This window comes from Patagioenas fasciata, chromosome 11 (assembly GCF_037038585.1).
Source record: "Patagioenas fasciata isolate bPatFas1 chromosome 11, bPatFas1.hap1, whole genome shotgun sequence".
Classification (NCBI taxonomy): Eukaryota; Metazoa; Chordata; class Aves; order Columbiformes; family Columbidae; genus Patagioenas; species Patagioenas fasciata.
Window position 1 is genome coordinate 8,609,941 of NC_092530.1, and position 27,422 is coordinate 8,637,362.

General features: G+C 43.2%; 1 protein-coding gene across 1 annotated transcript; it reads left to right on the top strand.

The window, feature by feature from the left end:
• LOC136106124 (phosphatidylinositol-3,5-bisphosphate 3-phosphatase MTMR8) lies at window positions 1–27,130 on the top strand. The gene is given in 15 exon segments (XM_065846229.2): window positions 1–108; window positions 1,606–1,728; window positions 2,406–2,568; window positions 5,170–5,327; window positions 6,850–6,978; window positions 8,447–8,581; window positions 10,414–10,546; window positions 12,219–12,328; window positions 13,607–13,732; window positions 15,294–15,343; window positions 18,738–18,938; window positions 19,353–19,481; window positions 20,779–20,905; window positions 22,189–22,438; window positions 22,441–27,130. Coding segments are annotated over 15 exon segments (2,118 nt in total). The 5' UTR covers window positions 1–84; the 3' UTR covers window positions 22,701–27,130.
• Window positions 27,131–27,422: the final 292 nt, after the last annotated feature.

Sequence of the window (27,422 nt, forward strand, 5' to 3'; positions counted from 1 at the left end):
GCAGTTCCTCCGTGCAAATGGCGGCGCGGAGGCCGGGCCGGCCGGGCGGGCTGAGGTGAGGCCGGGGAGGCGGGCGGCACGGCCATGGAGCACATCACCACCCCCAAGGTAAGGGGCTGCGCCGCCGCGGAGCTTCGCCGCCATCCATTTGGGGTCCCCGCGGCGCTGGGGGCTTCCTGGGCTGGGACGCTGAGGTGAAACCCCTGAGGGGTGGCGGGGCGGGGCTGGGCTGGCAGCGCCCTGCCTTTCCAACTTCTTTTTTTAAAAATTATTATTATTTGAACGTCGTGATGAATTCCAATAAACCAGATACCTTCGCTTTCCTTCAAGGCAGAGATATCGCTGAACTTGTGCGTCTCAAGCGGGTCATGGATGAGCCTGGGAAGCTCAAAGCTGCTTGTGGTGGTTGTTCAGGTGTTCCCTGCTGTACTGTTGGAAAAGGAATTTTTAGTAAAGATACCGATGGAAAGGTGGTTTCGGGTGGGATTTGTGTGAGCGGCGTTTATCTCGAAGTGCACAGACCGCCTCATTCTGAATAAGTGAATTAAAATGTGCTTTTTCAGTTGAACTAAAGTGAAATGAGCTCTGGTGATGCTGTGCTCATGACAGCTAAAAAGATGTGTATTTACTCCAGGCGACTGCCCATCCAGGCACTTGTTCACTTGTTTATATTAATACAAAGGGTGCTGTGTTCTATTCTGTTTTATTCTCTAGGATATCAGTTTGAGGGTGCTCGTTACCTGTGTGCCTGAGGTGCTTTGCTGGACCTGCTTGTCTCCAGAGATGTGAAAAAGGGCAATATTAGATATAATAATAATAATATGTGCTGGAAAACATACAACTGAGACCTCTGCTCTTTTTTGCTGACATTTCATGACTTATCTCAGACCAATGGCCCCCTAAGGAAGTTTTACATATTCAATACCCAGAATTAATGTATTGTATACTGTTAAACTGTCTGTTTTTATTGTCCTTCAAACATTTTTTTCCATTATTTTTGCTTCACGATGAAAGAAAAATTCCATCTACGGTTACTAAGAAGCAAATAGGCCAGGAGAAAATCAAACAAATAATGTAAAATACTTTAATATTTTATTTTAAAGCTTTTTATGAATTAGCATAGTGTGGTTTATGAAAGGCGCTTATGTGCCTGGGAAGTGTGTTACAAGAAATAGCTACGAATACTTTTTCCAATGACTGAACAGGTGGAAGTCGGAGTGGAGAGGGCTGTGTCTTTCCCAGCAACAGTTTGGTTGTCCTGAACATGGACAGGCTTTTCTTTCACAGCCCTTAGTCTTGTTATTTCTGCAGCCTTGCACAGTAATGAGCTGTGATCATCTTGGCTCCAAATCCAAAAATCCTGTCATTCACACTGGTGCTAAACCTTGGCTGTTTGCTTGACTTTTTGTCTTTAATTGCTGGGGAAATAATTTGAGTTGATAGTGTAAAGCTGAGTTACTATTGTGGGGGAGACTTTAACTCTTATATTTTTGTCTTTCTTCCTGTGTTGTGTGTTAGCAGTTACGTGACCACTGTTCAACGGGTGCTTAGATGTTTCCTGGGTCAGAGTTAAATTGCTTTCTTCATGCTATTTTGATGTTGCAGGTTGAAAATGTGAAGTTACTGGATCGCTATACAAACAGGAAGGCAGCAAACGGGACGTTATACCTGACAGCCACCCACCTCATCTATGTAGACGCTTCTGCTGAAGTCAGGAAAGAAACATGGGTATGTTGTGATACCGGGAGTCTGTTTAAACATGAGTGTAAAAATGAGTTTATATCTTGTATTCCAAATGAACAGGTGTGAATTCCAAAGTTGTAGTGGTCTTTTATAGCATTTTGATAGCAAATGCTTAACAGAAACAGCTGTTTTGGAAGGAAATGAACACAATGGTAGTGTAACTTGATGGAGATCACTCACTGAGTTAGTGTTAGTTCCAGGAATACAAAAAGCTTGTCTAGTTTCCTATCTCAGACTCAACATACTAAGCCATCAAAGCTGAATTTACGGCTTTTAGAAGTGCAAACTTAGCACTGAAATTAGCAGTATTTTTTATTAATTCTAAAGTAAAATAGGGATGACAGAATATATTGCATATGGAGGAGTGGAGGGAAAGCAAAGTGAACCTGCTAAACTGAGCTGCACATCAGTCTCTAAAAGTAATTTATATTACATGTCTGTATTTTTTAGATCTTGTGCTTAGTTATCTAGCCTTTGGGTGTACAGTCTGGACATTTATTGTGTTTGTTTGATAAATATCACAAGTAAACTCATTTTCTGCGGCTGGTTAGATGCACTAAGCATAAATAGCCAACAGCATTGCAAGAACTTAGTATCTGCTTGTACTGCTCGCAGCCTTATCAGTGGCTTCTGAAAAACATCATTTATTTCCTGTTTTTCAGATTCTGCATCACCATATTTCGACTGTAGAAAAACTACCCCTGACCACGGCTGGGTACCCACTCCTTATTCACTGCAAAAACTTCCGCGTGGCTCATTTTGTTATTGGGCAGGAACGTGACTGCCACGAGGTGTATGCCTCACTGCTGAAACTTTCACAACCAGGTATGTAGGACGGGAGCCTGGTTTGGAAATCACTGAAGTGCTTGAAACTGAAAGACTCGTCTGCCTGCCCAACAGTGGGTTTTGTGGTGTCAGTACAGGAGGGGAAGGATGTGAAATCAGAATTGGTTTCCCCCACCAGACACAATCAGTATGTAAAGTGCTGCCCTGTGGACCAGGGCATTGGCCTCCGAACTAAACACAAGTCTTTGTAGCAGTGGGAATTTGGTGATTTCCCAGAAAGAACTTCTGAGAAACCCATGCAAAGTTTGTTTTCCCGATTCAGGCTGTATGCGGCACCTTAGGTTTTTTTCTTGTTGCGCTCATGCTGGGTGTCAAGCATTTCTGTGGCTTACCGCTTGGCCGTGTGGTGTTCTGCCCTTTCCAGTTGATCCAGATGTTCACAGAATTCTGGAGTCCCACAAATAAAGCTTTAAACATTGGCATCTTTAATTTGTTTCCTAATAGCACGTTTAGGCTGCTCTATAATCTCCTTTCAGCTCTGAAATGCTGTGCTTCGCCCTGGGTGCTCTGACCTGGAGTCACTCCTGAGCAAAACATCCTCAAAAGCCTGTGATCTGTTTTGGCTTCAGCTTTTTAGTCCATCGCGGATGGACCTTCAGGCTCCTTGTTCTCACAGGACAGCATTCCGCCAGGTTTCCTACCTGCCTTCTGCCTATGGCAGCTTCTGGTTTTTGAAGTGCTCCTTCATTGAACCAGTAGTTGGAGTTCAGCGTTGTTATAAGGATGCCGTTTCTAATTGCATTTTGTAATTAAGTGTCAAGGTTTAAGGGAAGGGAGTTGACAGCACCAGTCTGCTTCATGCTGGCCAACGATAGGGCTTGAATAGGAATGCTGTGGTAGAAAAGGTTTTGCCAAGTTTGAGGGGTGGTTTTGATTGAAGTGAAGGCTCGTGTCTGTTCCCAGCATCTCCCTTGTCCTCTGAGCTTTGGAGTTTTCTTAGTTCCAAAGTTCTAACTCTAATGCTCTGTGTGGCAAGTTTCTGGTTTTATGTTTAGAAGCTGTTGCTGTTCTTTCCGTTTGAAAATTAGAGGCTTACGTAGCTTGTTGAAGCGTGGGAGCTGGCACTGCAGGGTATTAGATCAGTTTCTTTTGTCTTGTGGTTATTGGTGTAATATGCTGCAGCTCATTGTTCTGTTTATGGATTTTAACAGTTCCATTTTGTTGCTTTAAAATTTCTGTATGTGTGCTTCCTTCGTGGGTTTTTGGCAGAGCATGTAATTATTTACAATTTGCACATGTATGACTGACAGCTATGGGTTACGGCTCCGGTACCCTGGCTACTTTATCAGACTCTGACAGGTTCCACTCTGTCTCTGCTGCCTTGGGAATCAGCTGAATGAGATATTGGTTGGATTTGCATTGTATGAAGAGAGGGAAGGAAACTGGGCTGGTACAGTTGGAGGGAAGAAGAAATTACCATTTGTCAGACACAGCCTGAAGCTTTTGTTGGGCTGACAGTAATATTCAAGACATCCATCAAGTTTTCCATGCGGCTCGGAGCTCACTGTTAAACTTAAACTTAAGGGTGCGCAAGAGCTGTTTTATCAAATCTTCACAGAAAATATATCTTTTAATGTGTGTTTTCATTTATCGATTAATTCTTATGTAAATCTCATCTAACATGCCTGTTGCAGTGAATTCACTAGGAAATAATGTGTTCTGGAGAAACAACTACTCTAAAGTTTTAATTAATTCTAACAAAATGCTTTAGCATATCTCCCAGCATATGGGAACTGAAAATTGGAAATTCCCGAGGATTTGAATATGAATTGTTGGCACTGGTACTACCCCAAACAAAAAGCTGTCAATGTGAGGCTGAGATATTTTAAATATCCATAATTCTCCTGTGCGGCACTCAGGTTTTTGTGGGTTTTTTTGAGGAGCAAGAATCAGTCTTAAGTAGTTTGCTTAGATTAGTGAAGTACGCAAAGTGATACAAGAGAACTTCATGTTTCTGATCTTTGAGGAGGTAAAAGCGTAAGGAAAACAGCTATTATTAAAACATAGCCAACTGTGCGGTGCAGTGGCATGGCCCTTTGGCTTCTATAGTAAATAATTTCTAAGTCTTCTGATCTTTCTTGACTGAGCAGTTTTTTTCAGTCCTTTTATCATTAATGTTTACAGATATATAAAGGGGGAGTGTCAGGAGGATGGAGCCAGGCTCTTCTTGGTGACAGCCAATGACAGGACAAGGGGTAATGGGTTCAAACTGGAACACAGGAGGTTCCACTTAAATATGAGGAGAAACTTCTTCATGGTGAGGATGGCAGAACCTGGCCCAGGCTGCCCAGGGAGGTTGTGGAGTCTCCTTCTCTGCAGACATTCAAACCCGCCTGGACACCTTCCTGTGGAACCTCAGCTGGGTGTTCCTGCTCCATGGGGGGATTGCACTGGATGAGCTTTCCAGGGCCCTTCCAACCCCTGACATTCTGGGATTCTGTGATCAGTAGTGACCTGCCTGCAGATTGTTGCCTTGCACAGGGGGATTATCCAAAAGTTGGGCTTTAGGAAGAAGTGCCAACCTTTCTCTATGCCTTTGTATCTCTTTCTAACTAGTTAATTCTTTTTTCTTCTTCCCAGCAAAGCCTGAAGAACTTTATGCTTTCTCTTATAATCCTAAAATGTCTAAAGAGAACCGAGAGATTGGATGGAAGCTGATTGATTTAAAAGTAGATTACCAGCGTATGGGAATTCCAAACGACTACTGGGAAATAACGGATGCTAATAAAGACTACGAGGTAATTCTTGCCCAAAGTAGCCATTTAGGTGCCATATCTGTTATTAATGACATACAGCAGTCTTTCCGCTGCTGCATAAGTGATGCCTCTGGGGAAGAATGAGCTCAGTTGGTTTTAATCGAAGCAACATCATCTTGATGTGAAGTTGAGGATAACGATGTTATGAAAGAACAGAACAGAGCTGCAGACTCACCTTGGTTTGCTTTGATCCCCCTGGCAAAGAACCAGATACTCATTTTCCTAGAGAGATGTCAAACCATCTGTTCCAAAAAGCCTCATGTACCCTTAGCTGCTTTTGGTATTTCCAAACCCTGTCCCACCAGGCTGGTGACAGATGTGCACAAGAGAAATATATGGCAGCAGTTTGCCTTGGTGCGGAATGAGGCAGAGTGGGAAGGGGCTAGGTAAGGAAGGAAGAAAGAGTAACAGAAAACAGACATTTTTCGTTGCTTGGTTGGGTCTTGTGCTAAATAGGGCTCTCAGTTATTTTAGTCCGATCTGGCTGCTGCTGGAATTTACTTCTCTTTCTCCCTGTAAAGCCATGTTGGATCTACACAACATGAAATGAAAGCATTTTTCAGGAAACTTACTCAAACTCCTGCTTATTATTATTTCCTATTTTGGTTTTTTCGGTGTTGTGTACAGTCAGATGTTTTTGTCTAAAAGACAAAGCAAATAACTCTGAGGAAGATATCAGTTTATTCAGTCTTGAATCCCTTCCCCTGCTCTCCACTGCCTTCCCCGATCATTTTCTTTACTGTTATGCTTTGGGTTGAAGAAATAAAATCCTGTGCCATCGTAAGCGACTGGTAATTTTAAACGACTGTGTCGCTGGATACCTGAATTGAGCTATGACACCAGAGGTGTTTTATGCGTTAGCTGATTCGAGTATCTGAATGTGGGCATCTGAAATCGTTAATCACTTTGAAGCTTCACTTGTGAATGTGTAACTCAGAAGTGCTAACGCTTTATAATTTCCTCAGGGTTTCCAGCTTATGTTTTAATTTTCAAGCCTCAAGTAAAGCCAGACTTAGAGAATAGCTTATCTGTGTATTGCGGGCTGAAAAGACTGTGCTGTGAGGAGAAGGGATAAAGCTGCTCTCTGCGGATGCTGCCTGATTGCTGGAACCTCTTTTCAAGTTGAACAGGATGTAGAGGGAACTTTTTAAATGCAGTTGTTCTTAATTTCTCTTTTTGTGATAAATCAGAAACTTTCATAAAATGTATGCATTAAAGAACTCTTAATATGTATAGTGTACTGTGCAGCCTGATTTGGTTTATTTTTTAGGTTCAATTGCAAAATTGGTTTCCTTCACACTGTTTTATTTTGCTCCTATTCCTGTGTTGTTTTTCAAAACGCATCTTAATGGCTTGAAACTCGAGATGTTGGCTGTGTTAGATATGCTGTGGCAAACAATCAATCCCTGTTGTTTATAAATGCTAAATCATAAGCTAACGATGGATTTGTTATGAATTTTGAATTGTTAGTGATATCTGGATTTTTTTCTTTCCTCTCGCTTAGGTTTGCAACACGTATCCTCCAGAAATAGTGGTGCCTCGAGCTGCTAATAAGGCCGTGGTGATCGGAAGTTCAAGGTTCAGAAGCAGAGGGCGGATTCCGGTGCTTTCTTACTTATACAAAGACAACAATGTTAGTGCTTCATTGTCCACTGTCTTTGTGGGGTGTAAGGGTTCCTCTTGTTGCACAGTCCCTCTCTAGTGAAAGAACTAGATAATTATTAGAGCATATTCATTTTGTATTTGAGAACTGTGCTTCTCTTAGCAGCTTTAATATTAGTTTGTTCTGAATCACAGAATAAGCTGCTAAAAGACAAACGCTTGGGATGTGTCCACAACTGTGCAAAAAGCACAGACTTTCCAAGCTTCCTGTCTGGAAATTTATCAGCTTTCAGCATGTGGGGACTTTAAAATTCTCCTGCTTAGGTATATTGAATAATGTTTTAACAAGGTACATGTTAACTCAGCTGGATTTTCTTAGTACTGATGGAGAGAACCACCCTGAAGTAAATCCCCACTAGCTCAGAATAAGTGAAGGTTTCAGTCTGATTTTATTCCACTGGAGAGCAGAATGTGAATTTTTAGCTTTGCTGTCTCAGCAGTGGGTTGATGCAGATGTCAGCAAAATGCTGTCACATCAAATTGTTGTTTTCCTGAGGAAGTGTCCTTTGACCTGGGCAACTCTATGTGGTTGTGCTGGCAACTATTGCAATTTCCCTGCAGGGTACTCTGCGCAGTTTTGAGTGCGGAACGGTAACAACTGATAAGCAAAGTTGTACAGGATAATACTTCAGACAGTAGAAACTATATAGAAAACAAGAAATGCTAACATTTGGGATACTGATCATCAGCAGAGTGGGTTTGAGAACACAGCAATGAAGTTTGCAGCGAGGCTCCTTAGAATTACCGCTTTCTTAAAATACCCAAGCTTCTACTTTGGAGAGATAATACAATAATATTTCTGTACATCCATTGAAGTAGCAGCTTTTCAGTTGACTGCATCTGGAATATTGTGTCCAGTTGTGGCCCCTCAGTTCCAGAAGGACAGGGAGCTGCTGGAGAGAGTCCAGCGCAGGGCAACAAAGATGCTGAAGGGAGTGGAGCATCTCCCGTGTGAGGAAAGGCTGAGGGAGCTGGGGCTCTGGAGCTGGAGAAGAGGAGACTGAGGGGGGACTCATTCATGGGGATCAATATGGAAAGGGGCAGTGTCAGGAGGATGGAGCCAGGCTCTTCTGGGTGACAACCAGTGACAGGACAAGGGGCAATGGGTGCAAACTGGAACACAGGAGGTTCCACTTAAAGATGAGAAGAAACTTGTTCCTGGTGAGGGTGTCAGAGCCTGGCCCAGGCTGCCCAGGGAGGTTGTGGAGTCTCCTTCTCTGCAGACATTCAAACCCGCCTGGACACCTTCCTGTGGAACCTCAGCTGGGTGTTCCTGCTCCATGGGGGGATTGCACTGGATGGGCTTTCCAGGTCCCTTCCAACCCCTCACATTCTGGAATTGATTCTGTGATACAGAGGGTGCTTAAAAGCGACCGGTTTGCATTGTGGAGGGCAGTGCAGCAGGATCTGCAGCAGCCCCCGCGCTGTTTGTGTTGCAGGCTGCCATATGCCGGTGCAGCCAGCCGCTCGCCGGGTTCAGCGCGCGCTGTCTGGAGGATGAACAGATGCTGCAGGCCATCAGAGAAGCCAACCCCGGGAGCCCCTTCATGTATGTTGTAGACACAAGGCCAAAGGTATCTGCCGGGGGTGTTTGGCTAATTTTAAAGCTCACCTATGAATTCGGAACAGCTCTGCTAATGCTTTCTTCTGCTGCATTAGGTCAAATTGCGTCAGCCCTGAGTTTGGTATCAGGCTCCCGGTTTGGTATCTGTGCTTGTGCATAACAAAACTATTCAGTGCTGTTCAGAATATTGTGCTCTGGGGCGTTGTGGGTTGAGGTTTGTGTGAAGGATGACTTGAAGCTGGTTGAGCCAGTGAAGCATTTTCCCCCAGAGAGCGAGGTCTGTAATGTGTTGAGTTGGAAAGAAGCCTTAGGATTGGGTTCCACCAGGCTGAAGTGCTTTTATCAGCAGGCCTGGGAAGAAGTGAGACTGTGTGGAGTCTGATAACAATTAAGAAAAGCAATTCCTCCATTTCTTTGCCTTCATAAAAATAACACCAACGTTCTCATGGTGCACAGCTTGGAGTTTAATACAGTTCAGCTCTTCTGGCCTGTAGCCACTATTTGGAGCTCGAACTTCGTTGCTGAGGAGTTTATGTGAGAGGATATTGAAGAAACACTCACAAAATGAAGTCTCTAATGATTGCCAGTTTGGGGAACTGAATTTAGAAACCAATTTAAATTATTGTCTTGTAAGGATATTGATTGGGAGTGCTGGTATAAGCAAATTAGAATGTGAGGATTTTTGTAGTACACAATTATTTGAATACAAAGATTTAAAAATGCTCTGATTACTTTAAAATTGAGCTTTCTGAGAACCTGCTTCACTGTGCAGATATTCCAGTTATGGTATAGAAACTACGGATTTAGTTAAACTATGGCAAGGGCAAGAAGGTAAAAGTCTTTTTGGGGAAAAAAAGGAAATGTTTCATCTGTTGTTCCAAAATGTGTTTTGGCATTTTGTAGCATGACATTCCCTAGACATAGCCTAGTCTGTAATTACGTGGATGTTTATAGCAATCACTGCATGTTCTTTTGGTACAGATTCCAGTGTTACAGATATTCCACTGAAATGCATCATTGATGGCAATTTTGTTCTAAAGTAGTTGGCGAAAAAGGAAGAATTTATAACTCATCACCTTTCTCCTTCTACCACAATGGTAGAACTGAAGCACTAGGGTTATTTAATTGTTCTAAAGATGTATATAACATATTCAACTCTTGCTTCTCTCCTCTCAATGGAGACAAATTACTCCTCTTCCCAAATTAATATGTGGGGGTTGAGATGCTGGGTTGCTGCTAAAGGTTTCCTGGTAGCTCTAGATCTGGTTTGGGTAACTGTTAGAGCAACTGACTTCTCTTCTACTTCTTTTCTGCAGTTCCAGTGGGTGCTGTATTCTTTCTGCTCAACTTTAATATTTCTATGTTTCCCTCAGGTGGCTTTATTTCATCTGTGCATGTATGTCTGTGAAAAGCTTTGGAATTCTCTTTCTATTTCTGTACCACCATGTATGTATGTTCCTCGTAAAAATGGCTTTCTTAGTTTTACTTTCATATGCTTCTGACTGGTTTTATGTAGCTTCGCAGTTAAGACAGACTCTGTCTCTTTATTCTGAAATGAGGCACAGTTCTGATTCTGCCTACCCTAAGAAATGCTATCCAGGGGCTTAGTGAGTCTCTACGTATGACTAATGGACTGAAGACACTGGCATAATTTTAGTGAAACAGTTTGAAATCATGTTTGGGAGGTGGGGAAGGACATTTGAGTACCAACTTTGTGCAGTATATTTTCTGGGAGATTTGAAAAACAGAAGGGCTTGCAAAACAGACTCACTTATTTCTGCGTAGTTTGTCGTAATTTTCTCTTCCTTTTCTGCCCTATCCCCGTTCCCTTGAATTTGACAGTTAAATGCCATGGCCAACCGAGCTGCTGGGAAGGGCTATGAGAATGAAGATAATTATGATAACATTCGCTTTAAATTTATCGGCATAGAAAACATCCACGTGATGCGGAACAGCTTGCAGAAGCTCCTGGAAGGTGGGTATGGGCCATGCAAGTTCATCACCTGCTTTGGGACAGAACTTTTTGCTGAATATCTAAATGCGACGTGCACAAGTGCATGTGGATGTGGGTGCTGAGATGGAAACAGATAAGCCAAGTCAATATCGTTCTTTGTTTGCCGTCTTGAGGTGGCTGAAAGTATTGATGTTGTTAAAACGCTTTCCTGCCAGACATTTTATTGTTATTATTGTGCTTAGTTTTATAGCAACTCAAGAATAGTAACTAATGCTAACAACATTCCTTAATTGTGTTAGTTACGTAAAATGTGAGTTTCTTAAATGTGAAATTAAATGAAAAGGGCCGGAGAAATATTATGTTTTACCGTTAAGATAATCTCCTGGTTACTTTGAGCTATTGAAACAAAACTAGCATAGGTTGTTGAGGAACTGGTTTTCTGGGGTTTGCTATGTTTAGTTTGGAGTATTTCAGTGCTAACAATATCTCTGGTTCAAAATAAAACTTCGGCACGATCTCCCAGAGACTTTAATCTCATACATACATATTTCTTGTTTTTCATATATTTCTGATTTCTTTAACCAAACTGGTTTTTAACACATGAATATGTATTAAATTAATGCTTTAATACATTAAAATATATTAAAATGCAGAGTAGCTCAGGTAATTAAGTTACTCTGTGAGATTGTGATCTTAGGGAAAGATGCAAAGCAAGGCGGAAGACTTCCCTGAGCCCTTGGAGATCACGAGGGGAACCCAGCCCATATTGTCGCTAAATGACGCTGGACAAGTTCCATTAAAGGCCATGGTGTCACTTGGCTCAAACCAACGCACTCAGAGTAGATGCTGCAAATCATCCTGCTTGGTCCCTGTGCTTAGTTTTCTAAAATGTAATACAAGTGCTGCCATTCAAAATATGAGTTTAATATTTTAGTGAACAGCGTAGCGGTCATCTTGCTTCATAAAAGCTGAAGAATTGATGCTGCCAAGTGCCTGGCCAGGTAACGCTGCAGGGTCCGTGGTGACCTTGCAGAAAAAATGAGGCTGTTTGCAGCACGAAGAGATTGGCCTGATCACAAATAAACCTTCAATTGCCTGTTCCTGGCAGATTTATTTTGTGGTGGAAGAAGAGGCAGAATAAATATTGGTTTCCTCCCATATTCTTCTTTAAAAGTGATAATATCTCTGTTGATGGTGCTTACGGACTATTGAACTCTATTACTGTAAGTATTTTCTATGCTGATTTCATTATAGCATCTGAGTTGCCTTCAAGGTCAGGCCTGTTATTTCTCTCTCTAAATTAGAACCTTCCTTGCTTCAAATCTTTGATGGTGTCCGCGTGTTAGTGGTCATTAGATGTGTGCATAATGGGGATTTATACTGAAGTTACAGATCGCTAAACGCTTCCTTTGTTGGCAAAAAACTCAGCTGAAAATAATAAGCTGACATTTAAAAACAAAAGAGAAAGAGGGTATTTTCAGATTCTTAAGTTCTCTCACAGCTAAAAGACTCCGGTTTGTATATTTAAGCATGCAACCAGTAGTTTCTGTGTCCTGTAGGCAGGATATTACTGCTGATAAAAAGTATCTTTTAGGATCTACCCAGCTCTGTTGCTGTGAAGAGATGCTGAGGAGGTGGCAAAAAGAGGTGGTGTTAATGGAGTGTCAGCTAATTGCTTTGTTTGTGTTTTTAGTGTGTGAGACAAAGTCCCCCTCAATGAGCGATTTCCTCACTGGGCTGGAGAACTCAGGCTGGTTGCGGCACATTAAGGCTGTGATGGATGCCGGTGTCTTTCTTGCCAAGGTAAAACTGTATTCCAGCCTGCAGCTGAATTAAAAACTCTGTACTTGTGTGTTAGGGACTGGTCAAGGCTGTGAAGTTCTTGCTGGAAAGAGGGGGGAAAACTCTTCAGGTTGGCCTCAGCTCTCCAAACCCAGTCCATGGGTCATTCTGCTGGCTCTTTCCTACCCTGTTTTCTCAAAATAAAACCTACCCCAAAAATAAGCCCTAGCATGATTTTTCAGGATTTTTGGGGATGCTTGAAATATAAGCCCTGCTCCAAAAATAAGCCCTAGTTACAGTTTATTAAAGAAGTCAATTGAAATAATGTCCAGGCAGCTATACATGTAGAAAAGTAAGCATCTTTTGCAGCAAAAATTAATATAAGACTCTCTCTCATTTTTGGGGAAACAAGGGAGGTGCTGCCTATGATTAAATGAGATGCTGTAGGGGTTGAGACATTGTCCTGTTCACTGTGTTGTAACAAGCAGTCATCCAGGCTTTAGTAGAACTCGCTTGAAACGAAGAACTTCACCTTTATTAATGCTGCAGTATATTTAGTAGTGCAGACAACTCATAACCTTGTGCTCGTTAGTTATTAAACTGCTCTGCTTTAAACGGGGGGTTGTTCAGATCAGTTTTATTTTCTCCTGGTTCTGTGTGATGTGGGGATTGCAATGGTGGTTATTCAGTGCCGTCCTCCTTTCCGCAGAGCTTGTGGCTTTGCAGGTCGGGCAAGTGGAGAAAAGTCGCTGAGGCCCATGGCTCCTCGGTGATGGTGAAGGAGGTGTGACCTGTAAATGCTGTCTTTTCTCTCGTAAAACTTTCCTGCGTAGCAAGCAAGGAGCTCTTTTGTGTTTCTCTTCTGCCACCAGTACAAAGGGAAGAAGGTGATCCATGTGGGAGGAAGCTGGCATGAGCTCTTCTAATTATTTTTTGAGAAGTTCTTGGTCCCCATGTGTCCAATTATTATTTGTTACTCATCCATCAAGTTTTTCCTCGGAGGAGAGGACTGAGAATTCTTGGCCGTTCAGAAGACAGAATGTTCTGAGACGAGAGGGGCTTTGTTTCTTGACGGTCTGTGGTGCTGACAAGTCGTGCTACAGCATTTTATTTGTTGGGGTTTCCGATGGGTCGATGGCTGTGTGCCCAGAAATGGTGCATTTCCATGACCGGATGAGAAATGACAAATTTTGTCCTTGGGTTTCAGGCCAGGCGGGTAAATGCGGATGAAGGAATAGCTTTTAGTTCCAGTAACCAACCCAGAAAGCTGCTCAGCTCTTGTGTCTGCTCTCTCTGCAGGCTGTGAAAGATGAAAAGGCCAGCGTGTTGGTGCACTGCTCGGACGGGTGGGATCGCACAGCGCAGGTCTGCTCCCTGGCCAGCCTCCTCTTAGATCCCTTCTATAGGACTTTTAAAGGCTTCATGGTAAGAACACAAATGATGGAACTTCAAAAACAAAAAGTGCTTCCTGAGTTTGAAATGTAAACAGGCCCTAATTAAATGTTTTAGGCCGTTTCCGGGAGCGAACAGTAGGTGACCTATATAAAACCAGCTTTGATTCTATAAACAAGCTTTAATTGCTCTGAGCAGCATGGGTACAAAACGGCAGCGTTTGATTTCCAGTTCCCAAATCTTTGTTTCCTTGAATGTCCATGAGAGCCACTAATGAGACACTTCAGCAAGAGATGAAGGAGCAAAGGATGCGGCCCTGGCAGCAATCCACAAAAAACTGGGGGAGAAGCTTGGTGTTTAACGCTGGTATAGTGAATAGTCTCCCATCTGCTGGGAGTTAAAATTGGGTGGACTCGCTCTTACGCACAGGGCAGCATGTAACCTGTGCATCACGTCAAATTCTGTGCATCGTTTAAGACCTTTTTCGAAGCCATTGCTCGTGAATTTGGCCGTTTGCTTCTACTGCAGACGTTTTCTTATTTGAAGCTGTCACTGCGTAACTATAGTGTGATCTGTGATGTTATCTTTCCATTCATCTCCCTTTGTAAAATACCTGAAATGCAGGTTGCTGCTCTTCCTCAGCAGAGTTCCTTAAAAGAAACTCTGAAATCAGAACAATGCAAATTTTGCCTCCTCCACTGTGTTGCACTGCCAGGACTGTTTCCTTTTTATTATTTTTGCATGTGGATTATACTGCCATCTTATAACAGTTACAATTACATCCAAGTGTGAAATGTGCCTGAGCTTTGCTTGTGCTCCGGACAATCCTGTGTGACCTAAGAAACGTGATTTTGATCAGGAACAGGAGCAGTCACTAAACCAGACAAATGCTTGTGTGTCCTCTGAGCAAATGGTTGATACACACAAGTCCTATGACTGGTCATCTCTGAATGAACACAAAGGGAGTGTAAACATTTGAAAAGCAATATAACTTTTCAAAGGAATAACTTTTTTGAAAAGCAGTATAACTTTTTGAAGGAATTTCTGCCTTCCTTTTGTTCTTTAAGTCTCTGGATGATGGTGTCAGGAATTGATCTTTAAGTATGACCCAGCAAGGCAAGTAATAATGGATTCAGCAGCAGTCATTTGGTTCCTTATCAGACATGTTTTTAAGGAGAATACTGTGTTCTTGTTCTTTTCTTCTATATGGTAAAGACATTCTGTTTAAAAGAGAAATAGCCATATGGTGTTTCTGGTTTCATCCTGAGCTCCTCAATGCACAGCTGTGCTACTTATATTCCCATTTGTGTGTGAAACATTTGTCGAATGGCAGTTACTGATTTATTTTGCTGAATATCACAATAATTCTTTTCCAAATTAAATAGTACATAGTGTAATATTAAACTCTTAATTCTTTTAGCTCTGTGTGTTTGTATTTTATGATTTTAACAACACAAACTCCCTCAAAACGATAACAGTAGGGTCAGCAGGTAGTGCTGGTTGTAAACTTTTTAGAGTTTAAGACAAAATGCTTCGTTTTGCCTTTTCTAACCAAAATAATGCTCTTTTTTTAACCTCTGTTTTGAAACGGAAGGTTCTAATCGAAAAGGAGTGGATTGCAATGGGCCACAAGTTTGCGCACAGGTAAGAGCACGTGTTATCTTGGGTGCAGAGAGAAAATTAAATGAGAATACAGGGCGGAGGAGAAAAGACTTGGAAAATGCTGGAGCTGGTGACGCAAAGCCAGTATCCGCTGGGGTTGTTATTTCATCAGTGCTTTTTCTTCTTACTTCACAGTATCATACGGGCTTGGACAAATTGTTTGATTTTTGCTTTTTTTCCTACTCATAAAATCACATTCGTATTATATGAGGAGAGCTGGTGTTCCAGCGCGGCATGTTAATTCTTCTGCAATGGAAGAAAATCTCACCCAATGTTTTTCAAGACTTTTACCAGGTTCGGAGCATCAACTTGAGTCAAATATAGTGCTCAAACCCAATTTGACCTGCATTCTTTAGGCAGATTTAAAATGCTGTCATTCCTGTAACCGATAGCCTGCATCCAATGTGGATATTACCTTCAATTATTACTTGTTATGTTTCTTATATATGAATTAGTAACCGAGATGGTCTGAAAGAATATGAGGAGGGAAGAGACCAGTCTGTTCAGTGATAGTAGCTTGATTGAAGCTTTGCTCTCGATGTGGAACTGGTTTTAATAATAAAACCAATCTGTTTCTGCAAAGCATATCTGGGGAAATAAGCAATACGCACCCCCTTATACTGATATATATGGGAGCATCTCCCTTATGAGGAAAGGCTGAGGTCTCTTTAGCTTGGAGGAGACTGAGGTGTGACCTCATTAATGTTTACAGATATACAAAGGGGGAGTGTCAGGAGGACAGAGCCAGACTCTTCTTGGTGACAACCAGTGATAGGACAAGGGGCAATGGGTGCAAACTGGAACACAGGAGGTTCCACTGAAAGATGAGAAGAAACTTGTTCCTGGTGAGGGTGTGAGAGCCTGGCCCAGGCTGCCCAGGGAGGTTGTGGAGTCTCCTTCTCTGCAGACATTCAAACCCGCCTGGACACCTTCCTGTGGAACCTCAGCTGGGTGTTCCTGCTCCATGGGGGGATTGCACTGGATGAGCTTTCCAGGGCCCTTCCAACCCCTGACATTCTGGGATTCGATGGTTCTGTGATATATAAGAAGCAGCAAATATGCACAGTCTCGTACTGGTATATAAGAAGCAGCAGTCAAAGAAACTGCTGTTTGGTCATTATTGACCAAATGAATGTTTTGTGGGCACGGTTTCTGCTTATTTAGGGACTCTTTTCACATTTGTTGCTTTAACAAGCTAACGAAACACCCCACCACTACTTTCTATTCTTCTATTAGAAAGGATTGTTCCAAATACAAGAACTTGGCAGTGGGTACAAAAAGTACTTGAGACATGAATTTCAGCCTTGACTGGGAATATGAACTTGCATTCCAGTGGACAGAATAACTCTTACATTGGTGGCTGGTGCCGTACAGTTGCGAGGGAAATCAGTCCTTCCTCCCATTGCTTCTTAGGGTGTTGTGGTTGGAATCGCAGAACCAGGGACTGAGGTTTCGTCAGCTCAGACCTCTGTTGTAAGAAATCCTACTTCATTTTTCCACTGAAGTTTGGGGATAGCATGTTCCTTTCTGTGGATACCCGGCTTATATCCCATCCTAGAAAAGGAGAATTCTGCCCCAGTTTTTTTTGCTCTTAAGCACGAATAGCCATTACAGTGTAACAGAGTATTGGCTGCTTTCAAAAATGCCTCTTCTGGTTATTTTTCTTTCGTGATGGTGTCACGGAGGCACCCCGAGGTTAGTTTAAGGGACAACAGGGTCCAAACCAACTTTTATTAAACCTGTGAGAAACAGAGTTTTAACACTCCAAAAGTGACTTGAATACAGGTTCGGATATCAGTTGAGGAAATTATTAAGGAGCAGCAACTAAAACAACAGGAGGTCCACAGAGTGCATGCACATGGCTTCACCCAAAACAATGCTGGAGCCATCCCTGAGTCCGGGAAGAGTCCACACTTGCCTGAACACAGTGCGGGGTTATTTTAAAGGGATACACGTACTCGCATTGAGCACGGAAAGTATATACTTGCGATTCTGCGAGGAGAGATACACGTGCAAATGTGCACGGAATATTACACGTGCTTATGTGGAAGCACGGGACGAAAATGCACTCGCGATTATGCGAGGAAATAATCTATACACGTGCTCGTATTGAGCGTGGAAAGCATGCGTGCAAATGTGCATGGAAAGTATAAATACACGTGCAAATGTGCACGAAAAGTGGGTACACTGGCAATCCTGCGAGGGTTAATTTACCCGTGGCGGCAAGGCAAGCGAAGTCTCCGTCCCAGGGGGTGGGCAGTGGCTCCTGGCAGCAGCAGCTCAGCTCATATCTCCAAGAGGTCCATGCAAGGGACGGAGCCTCGATGAGAACCCCGTTTTGTAGCCTGATCAGATCTGACTGTGGGCATTCCAGAAGCTTCTCTGCACCCCCGCACTGGCTGTGGGTGCCCCTGAAGCTTCCAAACATCCCCCACACTGGCCGTGGGCGCCCAGCAGCTCCCTGGCACCTCTGTGCTCCCTTCTCTCTATGAACAGCCCTGGCCAGGGGCTCTGGGCTCAAACAAAAGAAGCTGTTGGCCTCAAGCAGCAGAGAAACGGGGAGATGTGTCTACTCCTTCCATATTGAAGGAGGGAGGGGGAGACAGGGGGGGTTTGCATTCTGCCACAGATGGGTTGTAATGAACACTGATAGATCCTGGCTAGATTTGTGCAGAACTAATAGGGTTCATTTGAACGTCATTTAAAGCTGTAAAAATATTTTTTGATTGTTCTTTAGGGTTTTCCTTGAGTTTTTTCTTTTTTTTTTTTCTTTCTAATTGCCCACCAGGATTTCATTTGTGGAGCAAAATGAGGTTTTTCTGACTGTTGCAGCTCATTGTGGCTACGCCTGCACCACGAAATACTCTCACATCCATAAGGGATTGTAAAGGACAGTTTTCCCCCCCACACTGCTTATTATTGTTCCTGGCAGACAGAAAAAACCCCACCTATGTCAACTTTTTTCCCCAATGAAGACCTATCATTAGGCTCTTATACTTGAGCAACAGATGTTTCTTTGGAGAATATTTCCTGGTTTTCCTTGTGCTGACATCATAGCATAGGGTCAGGCCTTCCTGTTCTGCAAATATCTTGTGTGATGCTTGCAAGTCTGTTATGTGGGCTCTTCCATTATGAATTTTACTTTAGAATAAACGGACATCACACAATTGTCATCGCTCCTACCCTTGGAGAACATGTAATGTTGAGGGTGGCACAGTTGCTGCAAGATAAACCCTGGGTGGGTTGTTTTCTGACTCTGCAAAATAATTTCTTACTCTAATAGTGAGGAAAACTTCCTAGCTGTTTAATGGCGAGGGGATGATTATTTTGTGTTGGTGGCACAGGACTTAACCCTGTTGCGTTTGCGTCTCTGCAGGTGTGGCCATTTGTACGGTGACCCCAAGGAAGTGTCCCCCGTCTTCACGCAGTTCGTGGAGTGTGTCTGGCAGCTCATGCAGCAGTTCCCCTGCGCCTTTGAGTTTAACGAGCGTTTCCTTCTCGACATCCATGACCACGTCTACTCCTGCCAGTTCGGCAACTTCCTCGGGACCTGTCATAAGGAGCGTGAGGATCTCAGGTGAGTTGGACTTTATAGAGCCAAAGGTCTAAAGGTCACTTTAAACATCAGGAGAAGGGCAGGTTCTGTTTGTTTGAGTGTTTTTAATGTAGGTTGGTTAAGGGTAACATTGTCTTGATAGATGCTTATGTTCTACAGTGTGAAAAAAATTATAGATTAATCCCCAGAGATGGATTATATCCCTAAATTCTAATTTGCAGCTCAATATTAAGTTCTAGATACCCATTTTGGACTGGAGAATATCCATTTTAAATTATTATATATTTCTCAGTGATGTATCTTGTGTTTATGAAACTAATCGAGTGCCATATAAAAATAATACATAGCTCCCCCAGTCTAATTCTGCTAGGGTTGTTATTAGCCCACTTAACTTGATTCTTTTTTTAGTCATTAGATGTTATTTGTAATTGACAGAATCTTTGAGAAGACCCATTCTCTGTGGCCTTTCCTCCTACAGAAGAAGCAGGAATTGAGAAATCCTTTGTACAGAGGATTTACAGCTTACAAAGAGCTCCAACCAAACACGCTGCCTTTCAGTTTCCAGTAAGTTGCTTATTTAAGAAGGGGAAGAAGGGGGACGTTTTTCATCGTAATGTAGGTAATTCTGGTTTAATAAAATAAATTTTCACTGATTAGCATGGTTTTATCTCCATTGCTCATTCCTAAACTGAGTAGTAGTGCACAGGTAATTTCTAAGTGCGTGCAGATGTTATAATTGAAATGAATAATTTTTCTTTGTTGAGAAAGAGAATGGGAAAGGCAAGGAAAAGAACTTTAGATGTGTAGATAAAGGGAGTGGAGCATCTCCCGTGTGAGGAAAGGCTGAGGGAGCTGGGGCTCTGGAGCTGGAGAAGAGGAGACTGAGGGGGGACTCATTCATGGGGATCAATATGGAAAGGGGGAGTGTCAGGAGGATGGAGCCAGGCTCTTCTCGGTGACAACCAGTGACAGGACAAGGGGCAATGGGTGCAAACTGGAACACAGGAGGTTCCACTTGAATATGAGAAGAAACTTGTTCCTGGTGAGGGTGGCAGAGCCTGGCCCAGGCTGCCCAGGGAGGCTGGGGAGTCTCCTTCTCTGCAGACATTCAAACCCGCCTGGACACCTTCCTGTGGAACCTCAGCTGGGTGTTCCTGCTCCATGGGGGGATTGCACTGGATGAGCTTTCCAGGTCCCTTCCAACCCCTGACATTCTGGGATTCTGTGACACACACACACCCCCCTTGACTGTTTGCTCTGTCAAATTCCTGTGACAGGGTAGGCTGTTGTTAAAGAACATTCTTCCTTTTCAATCTATATTAAGGAAGTCATTCAAAGAGGAATTTCAGCACCCAGTCACCCGCAGGTTGGTGATCACAAGAAGGGTTTTGTCGTTGCCGTGTCTGTTGGCTTGCCCGGGGCTCTGCTTTGTTTCTGGCTCACTCCTGTTCCCTGCTGAGAGAGTAGGATGCGAATGTGGTTTTATGTGCCATGTGTGGTTACTGGCGGGCAAAGGGTTTTATGAAAAGTAGGGCAGTAGGACAAACTTACTCGTAGGTGAACTGCCCAAGCCTCCGGTGAGTCTGCTGTAGAAGAAGTCTATTTTCATCTTATGCTGATACCTACTGCCAATGCATGTGGATCATAAGGCAGAAGTACTTAATTCCTCAGAAGTGTTTTTGAACTTGATGAAAATTTGCTCATTGATGCTGAATTTTATAATCCAAGGCTGTGGCTGTTTTTTTAAAATCAATCACTAATCTCAATTGGAACATATTTTTTTTTCCTAAACAGCATGTAGTTTGTTGGCTGGTGTTGTATGATTAGCCACCTAATTCTCTTTTCTCGCCCTGTTCTTGAGGTTTTGGTGTGGGATGTATAATCGCTTTGACAAAGGAATGCACCCAAAACAGAGTGTGTTGGATCATCTGCTCAGCTGCATGAGCCAGAGGGTGAAACTGGAGGACAACGCGTCTGAACTGGAGAATGTGAGTCCTTAATCTTAACCATCCTGGGATTTTGGATATTATTTTGGCAAACATAACTGGGCTTGAACATCGGCACTGAATAATTGCTGGAACATGCTGAGCAAAATCACAGAATCATGGAATCCTTTTGGTTGGAAGAGACCCTCAAGATCATGGGGTCCAACCATAACCTCACTCTGGTGCTAACCCATGGCCCTGAGAACCGGAAAAAAATAGGTTTGATTACCCCAAATTCTTACCTGCTAGGTCAGAGCTGTGTTTGGTCAAGTTCTGTTGCAGGCTCATGATGTTCTAATTCTCTAAACAAAGCAGGTGTTGAAAGAACACCTGGGCTTCAGCTTCACTCACAGGAAACTCCCAGAGGAGGAGAATGGGTGTGCTTTTCCCTCCCAACGTTAATAATGTGAATATACAAAAATATTGGGTTTTGCTCACCCCCGCATTTTTCTCTCCTGCCTCCTCATTTGCAAGAAAAACTGATGATCAACCAGGTATTAGAACAGTTGAGTTACTTAAGTTGGGTTTTGTGTAATGGCAAAAAGGTAACTGGGTTGCATAGACTGATCCTCTCCAAGTGGCTACGCCAGGCCGGGGGGGAACAAGAGCTCGGGAGGGGACAGAGTGGGGACAGCTGAGCAAAGGGACGTGCTGCACTGTATGGTGTCTGCTTGGCTAGGAAAGCTCAGCGCAAGGCGGAGGGGGGACATCAGTCATTACGTTTGTTTTCTGGAGCAACCAGGAGGTGGCTGCCCATCGCCTTCTGATGGAAATAGAGAACAAATATTTTGTTTTCCTTTGCTTGGGTGTGCAGCCTTTGCTTGTGCTTTATCAAACTGCTTTTATCTTGACCAACAAGGGGTTTTTTCCATCTCGTTTCTTCCCTGTGCTGCTGAGGAAGGGAGCGATGGAGCAGCTTGGGTGGGCCCCGGTGTCAGCCCACCACAGCCCGGTGCAGCTGCCTGGGAGAAGCTTGGCTTTTCTTTTGTGCTCGGGCTCTAATTGCAATATCCTTTCTACACACGTTAGAAGAAAAAAGTCCTAAAATACAGTAGTAGGAGAGTCATCTAAAAATATGCCAGTGTGAATGCTGAAAACTTTTGTTAACAATGCTGTTTATGATGTTTATGTCAAACATGTAAGGAATATGCCTGTGTACTTCAATGCTGGATTACAGAGCTGAAAAAGAGGCAGTGACACAGGACTATTATGTTGGCAGTTGTTCTGTGTATCCCTGCCATCTGGGAACAATAGCTTTAATTAATTTTTCTCATGTCTTTGTGTAGAAACTTCCTTTCCTTGATGGTCCTTTGCCCGCTGGAACTTGCTCCTTGTCTAAAGTGGGAAGTGCTGCTTCCAAAACCCCGATGCTCAACACTCCTCAGGATTACGAAGAGGAGCCCCACCCTGTGCTGAGCAACGGCGCCTCGGCAGAGGACTCGGTTATGTCGGATGGAGACCAAAAGCACAGAGAGAACCCGTCTGGTTCTGAGAAGCTCCATCCACTCCACACCACTGCTGATGGTTTGGACTCAGAGCCAAGGACGGGAAGCGGCTGCACCACTGCCGGGCTCTGAATGCAGCATTTGGGAAACCGCGTCCCCGCGAGGGTGCACCCGCCAAACCGCTCGCAGCCGGGAGCCGGTCCGTACGTTCGCAGGGAGCCGCGCTCGCTGCAGGGAACAGTCTGCATTTGGTTCAGTTCACCTTGTTTCGCAGTGATGAAGATGCACACGCTGCCCTGAGCGGTGTAAACCTTAATTTGGAGTGGAGGTGCAGCGTGTGTTCGAGGTTATGACCGCACACCAGTGCTGGTATTTCAAGCCGGAAGAATTCCTGGCTGGGTAATGGAGTTGTGCAGTGTTTATCACCGGAGTAGGAGAGATACAATCCATTTATTCTCGGTGGTGGTGCCAGGTCATCTTAAAATGATCATTTCAATTTATCTTACAACGATAAAATCTTGGTTTTCAATGAATCACTGCATGGATCCTCACCTTGTGGCAGAACTGATTCGGTTTTTGTTTCCTATGCATATTTGTTAAACAAAACCAGACCCCCCTGTGCCTTTTGATGGAGACCATTTTAATGTCTAGCCACGCGATGTACTATTTTTATTATTGTAGTGTAGAGTGTAGCATTTGGTCGTCTTTGTAGTCAGTATTTTTAAACCAGGTTTTTTTTATCTGCTGCTGGCTTCTCCAGGATCTCTGCCCATCCCCTGACTTCAGGAGCTTCTTTCTAAGCTGACCTTTCAAAGAATAAGATTTTCTGCACCTTACGTACTGATGTGAGAGTGCAGCAAGCCACAAAGCCTGTAACCTGTGAATTTTTGACAGAGGGAGGATTAAAAATGAGAAAACATATTTTATGATCTTATTTTATGATCTTGGTTAGATCGAAGCAAGAGAAGGAACTCTTTGCTCTAAGCTGGGATCAATGTGCTTTCCTCGCACCCATTGAGAAGACAGTGATTAGAGATTATTATTATAGAAATGGGCCCTAAAACGATTACTTCGCATCCCATACTGAGTGATTACAGCAAATGTAATCTCAGATGTTAAAATTACATGAACCTTAGAGATGTTTTATCTGTGCTGTCAAGACGTGGGGAGATGAACGCCCTCATTTGGTGAAGGTGGTGACAAAATCGGGGCTGTATTGGCGCAAGAAGTGACACCTTGGCTGTGGCTCCGGCTCAGACTCACCCCAGTGCTTGTTAATGCTACTCAGCTTCTGTGAACTGCAGTGATTTCAGCTGGAGCTGCTCGCTCGAAGTTGCGGGTTTAAAACGGAGACACACGTTCCATTTACGCAGGAGCGGACAAGCCCCTCGAGCCCTTCATTGCACAGAGTCCAAACCTTAGTGGCTTAGTGGTGGACTTGGTAGTTTTAGGTTAATGGTTGGACTTCATGATCTTAAAGGTCTTTTCCAACTTAATTGATTCTATGATTGATGAGGGCGGTTGTTTCAGACTTTGCATTTTTCAGTGCAGGAGCAAGGGCCTTTCAGGTGCTCGCAGGTGCTTCCTATGGTCTTGATGGATATTCCAAACACAGCCATAGTAGTAATCAAGAAACCAACATACTAAATGACTCAGATTAGTTAATCACTAAATATCCTAGCATAAATAGTGCTATAAAATAAAAAATCCCAAATCTGGGAAAAACAAACTCAAGCACTCAATATGTCAGAATTAAGCAGTTGATGTTTAACTTTATGACATGTTTTTGACTATACAGTACTGCTCTCTGAAACAGAAATATTATAGACTGACTTCTTTCCTATGTTATCTCCCACCAACCTCTGGTGGTTGTTCAGAAACAGACCTGATGGTGACAATGGTGGTAATGATAGGATGCTGTTTGGAATTAACTCTACCGAACGCTGTCTGACAGAACTGACCCTGGTTTGTATATATATAGTTGGCATTTTCATAAATGAAACAAACACCTGCAAGCACGCAGTCCTAACTCATAAAAATGCAAAGTTTATGTCTTTGGACATCTGTTTGCTAACAGTTGTCTCCATCATTTAGAGGGATCATTCCAGATGCTCTTCTGCTTGCCTTTGGATCTCGTCGTTTAAATTACACGCTGCCGTTTTTTAATGCTGCAGGTTTTTCATTCTTGAAGTAACGTTGAAGTAATTTTTAAAAAATAGTTGGTTTTGAGGTAGGAGCAAGAGAACCACAACGTGCGACTGATGCGAGAACTAACGTACTGAACCCGATACGCTTAAGCAGAAGCTGTTTGTATCAAAAATACAGCAGCGATGTATTTCATTTTGAAGGATGCGCTTTTCCAAATGCGCGTTTTCTCACTCTCCGCATGAGTATCTGCTGTTGAGTCTCTTTGCTCCTAAAAAGAGATCTGCGAAGCTCCTATATAAAATCGGATAGCCCAGCAGCCTTTTAAGTTGGCCGTACCCATGTAGTCAAGTGAAGGGGTTGCTCCCTACGTCTTAATGTGGCTGCTGTGGTCACCCAGGGCTCAGAATCCACGGTGGGTTTTCTATGTCCCGTTGCTTCCCAGTGGAGCAGCGTCTTGGCAGTTTGGAGCCCGTTTCATATAGAATCATAGAACAGTTTGGGTTGAAGGGACCTTCAGAGCTCATCTAGTCCAACCCCTTCCATGAGCAGGGACATCTCTCTTTAGGACCAGTTATTTTAGGTGTCATCACTTCTTATAATGCGATCTCTAATGGAAATTAGGGATACAGAACTGTAGAGAATTTGACTGACTACTGAAGGATTTAGCCATGCCATTGGTTAATTTTGGTATGAAAACGTTTTGCAGAAGGTTTCTATAAATGTTTACACGTTGCCTTGGCTTCTGAATTACCATAGATTACCTTGAAAATAGCATAATAGTCCTTGCTTATTCCAAAAACGTGATGCTGACATCTCCACAAATCCGTTCTGGATACAGTATTGCTACAGGTGCATATAACCATGGAAAGGTTACTTCATACACTGAAAATATTAGGAAGCTTTTAGTAATCTCGCTGCTTTTGCCTTCAGTAACAAAGCAAGGAATGGCTTTATACTTCGAAATGCAAAACCTAGCCAAAAATAAAAAGGGAATTCAATGTATACAGACTTGGTCAAAGTCTGCAACGTATTAGAAATTCTTCTTGCTGGTGCTGTGATGTACAGAACTGGGAAAGAGTCCAGGGTTTCCTGGCTTTCCGTGAGCTTATTTGTTTAAAAACCAATTAGCTAGAAGCTTTTTAGTTTTGACAGTAACTCTTGGGTGTTTCACGACCAAACATGAAAAGCCATTTGAAGCTCTGCAGTGTGTCTTCAGGTCTCTGCTCCGCTAGGCCTGGCTTCCCAAAGCCTGGCAGGAGGCCTGGGCTTAGTCCTGTCCTGCTGCCAGCACCGAGCGACGTGATGGCTGTTCCCGAAAAGCCTCACAGGAGATCTAAAAGCTGGTGCGTAGGAATCCCCTGATGTAGGCGATAAGTTACTATAACTTATTTATTCCGTTGTGAAGTCAGGAGTGCTGGCCTTGGTTTGGAGCTGGGAGGTGAGCGGTGCCCCTCGCTGCTTTCCCTGCGGATTCCTCTCGCTGGGTGGGAGGAGGGACCCTGTTTGTTTGACCCTTTTTGGGTCAAACTCTTCCTTTTCTGGAGCATCTCTTGCTTTACCAAGATCCTCCATTGTGTCGTGCCCGTACATAGTGTCTGTCTTGTTACAAACAGGGAGAAAACAGGCAACTGCTGGTCACATTCTGCATTAAAGCCACTACTTTGGAGTAGAAGAGGGACCCGTGCAGCTTTATTTCTCAGCTGAAATGTCTTAACGTGAACTTCACAGTGCTGCGTTCTTAAAGTGTGTTCTGTTTTGCAATTGTCGCCTGTGGTGGAGAAAATCCAGTCAATGCTCTTTGCTTTACAGGAGAAAAAAAGGGAATGATTGTTTTGCCCATAGACATTGGATTTATCCCTTGGCCCGCTGTGTTCAGAAGCAGCGGTGACCAGGGATTCCTGGTGTGATGCCGTTCTCCTCTCCCACCACTCCACCTTCTGCTGGGATCATTTTGTGCATGGACCGAACCCAAGAATCTTTTCTGAATGTAGTAATTAATACCCAGTACTTGATTAATTAGCTGAGGAATGTCTCCAAGCAGCCCGTGTTTTTGGAAGCGTCTGTAGATCAACCAAGTCAGTGCCGCTTGCAGTCGGTGTGGTTTGTTGTTTGAACTGCGTCCTTTGGGCACCTCTGAGCTACAACGGCAATGCAGAAAGCAGGTGGGTTGAAATTATTGACCTCTATCTCTTCCCATATCATTTACCTGTGAATATGTGTCTGTATTTAATGAGCAGCGTACTACTGGAATAATGTGTAGCACTGGATCTAGTCCTGTGTAAGTGCGCACACACACGTGCTTTTCCAGTCATCCACAAGCGCAGCTTTGTAGGAATGTACCTAAAATTATGTGTAGAACTCAGCTGAATTGTCATTTTTGCTGTTTTTGTCGGTGTGTCTGTTGAGGGACAGTTGTATACAATCGTGGATGATGAAATTCCATATTGAATGTGCTGCGATGGCTGTACACGTCAGTCACTTTAGTTAATGCACTGCTTAAAAACAAACGTACCATGTTTAGAGGAGCACTGTGTCTTTTTTTTGTTTTCTCTGAATGTATTCCATGAAGTTTCACTTGTGTTACAGTTTATTTTTATTCCCTACAAAAATAAATCCCTTGCCTTTTTGAAGTAAATGACTGCTCTTGTTTATTGGTTAATTAAACCCAAAGCGGAACTTCACACTTGGAAATGTGACGTCAATTAAAGACTTGAGTGGTGAACTTGTCTTACACTGAGATTTTGCTTCCACTTCTTTTCCAGAATAGAAACTGGTTCTGGAGGGACTGCCGAGAGTCTTTGAAAAAAGTGGTAATATAGTGAAGCTGTATTAAATCTTCATCTCTGAGTAACCGAAGCTGGCAATTCACACAGATCAGAAATTCCGTTTCTGAAAGGTTGTTGTTGCCTTCCTGCTTTTGGAGAATC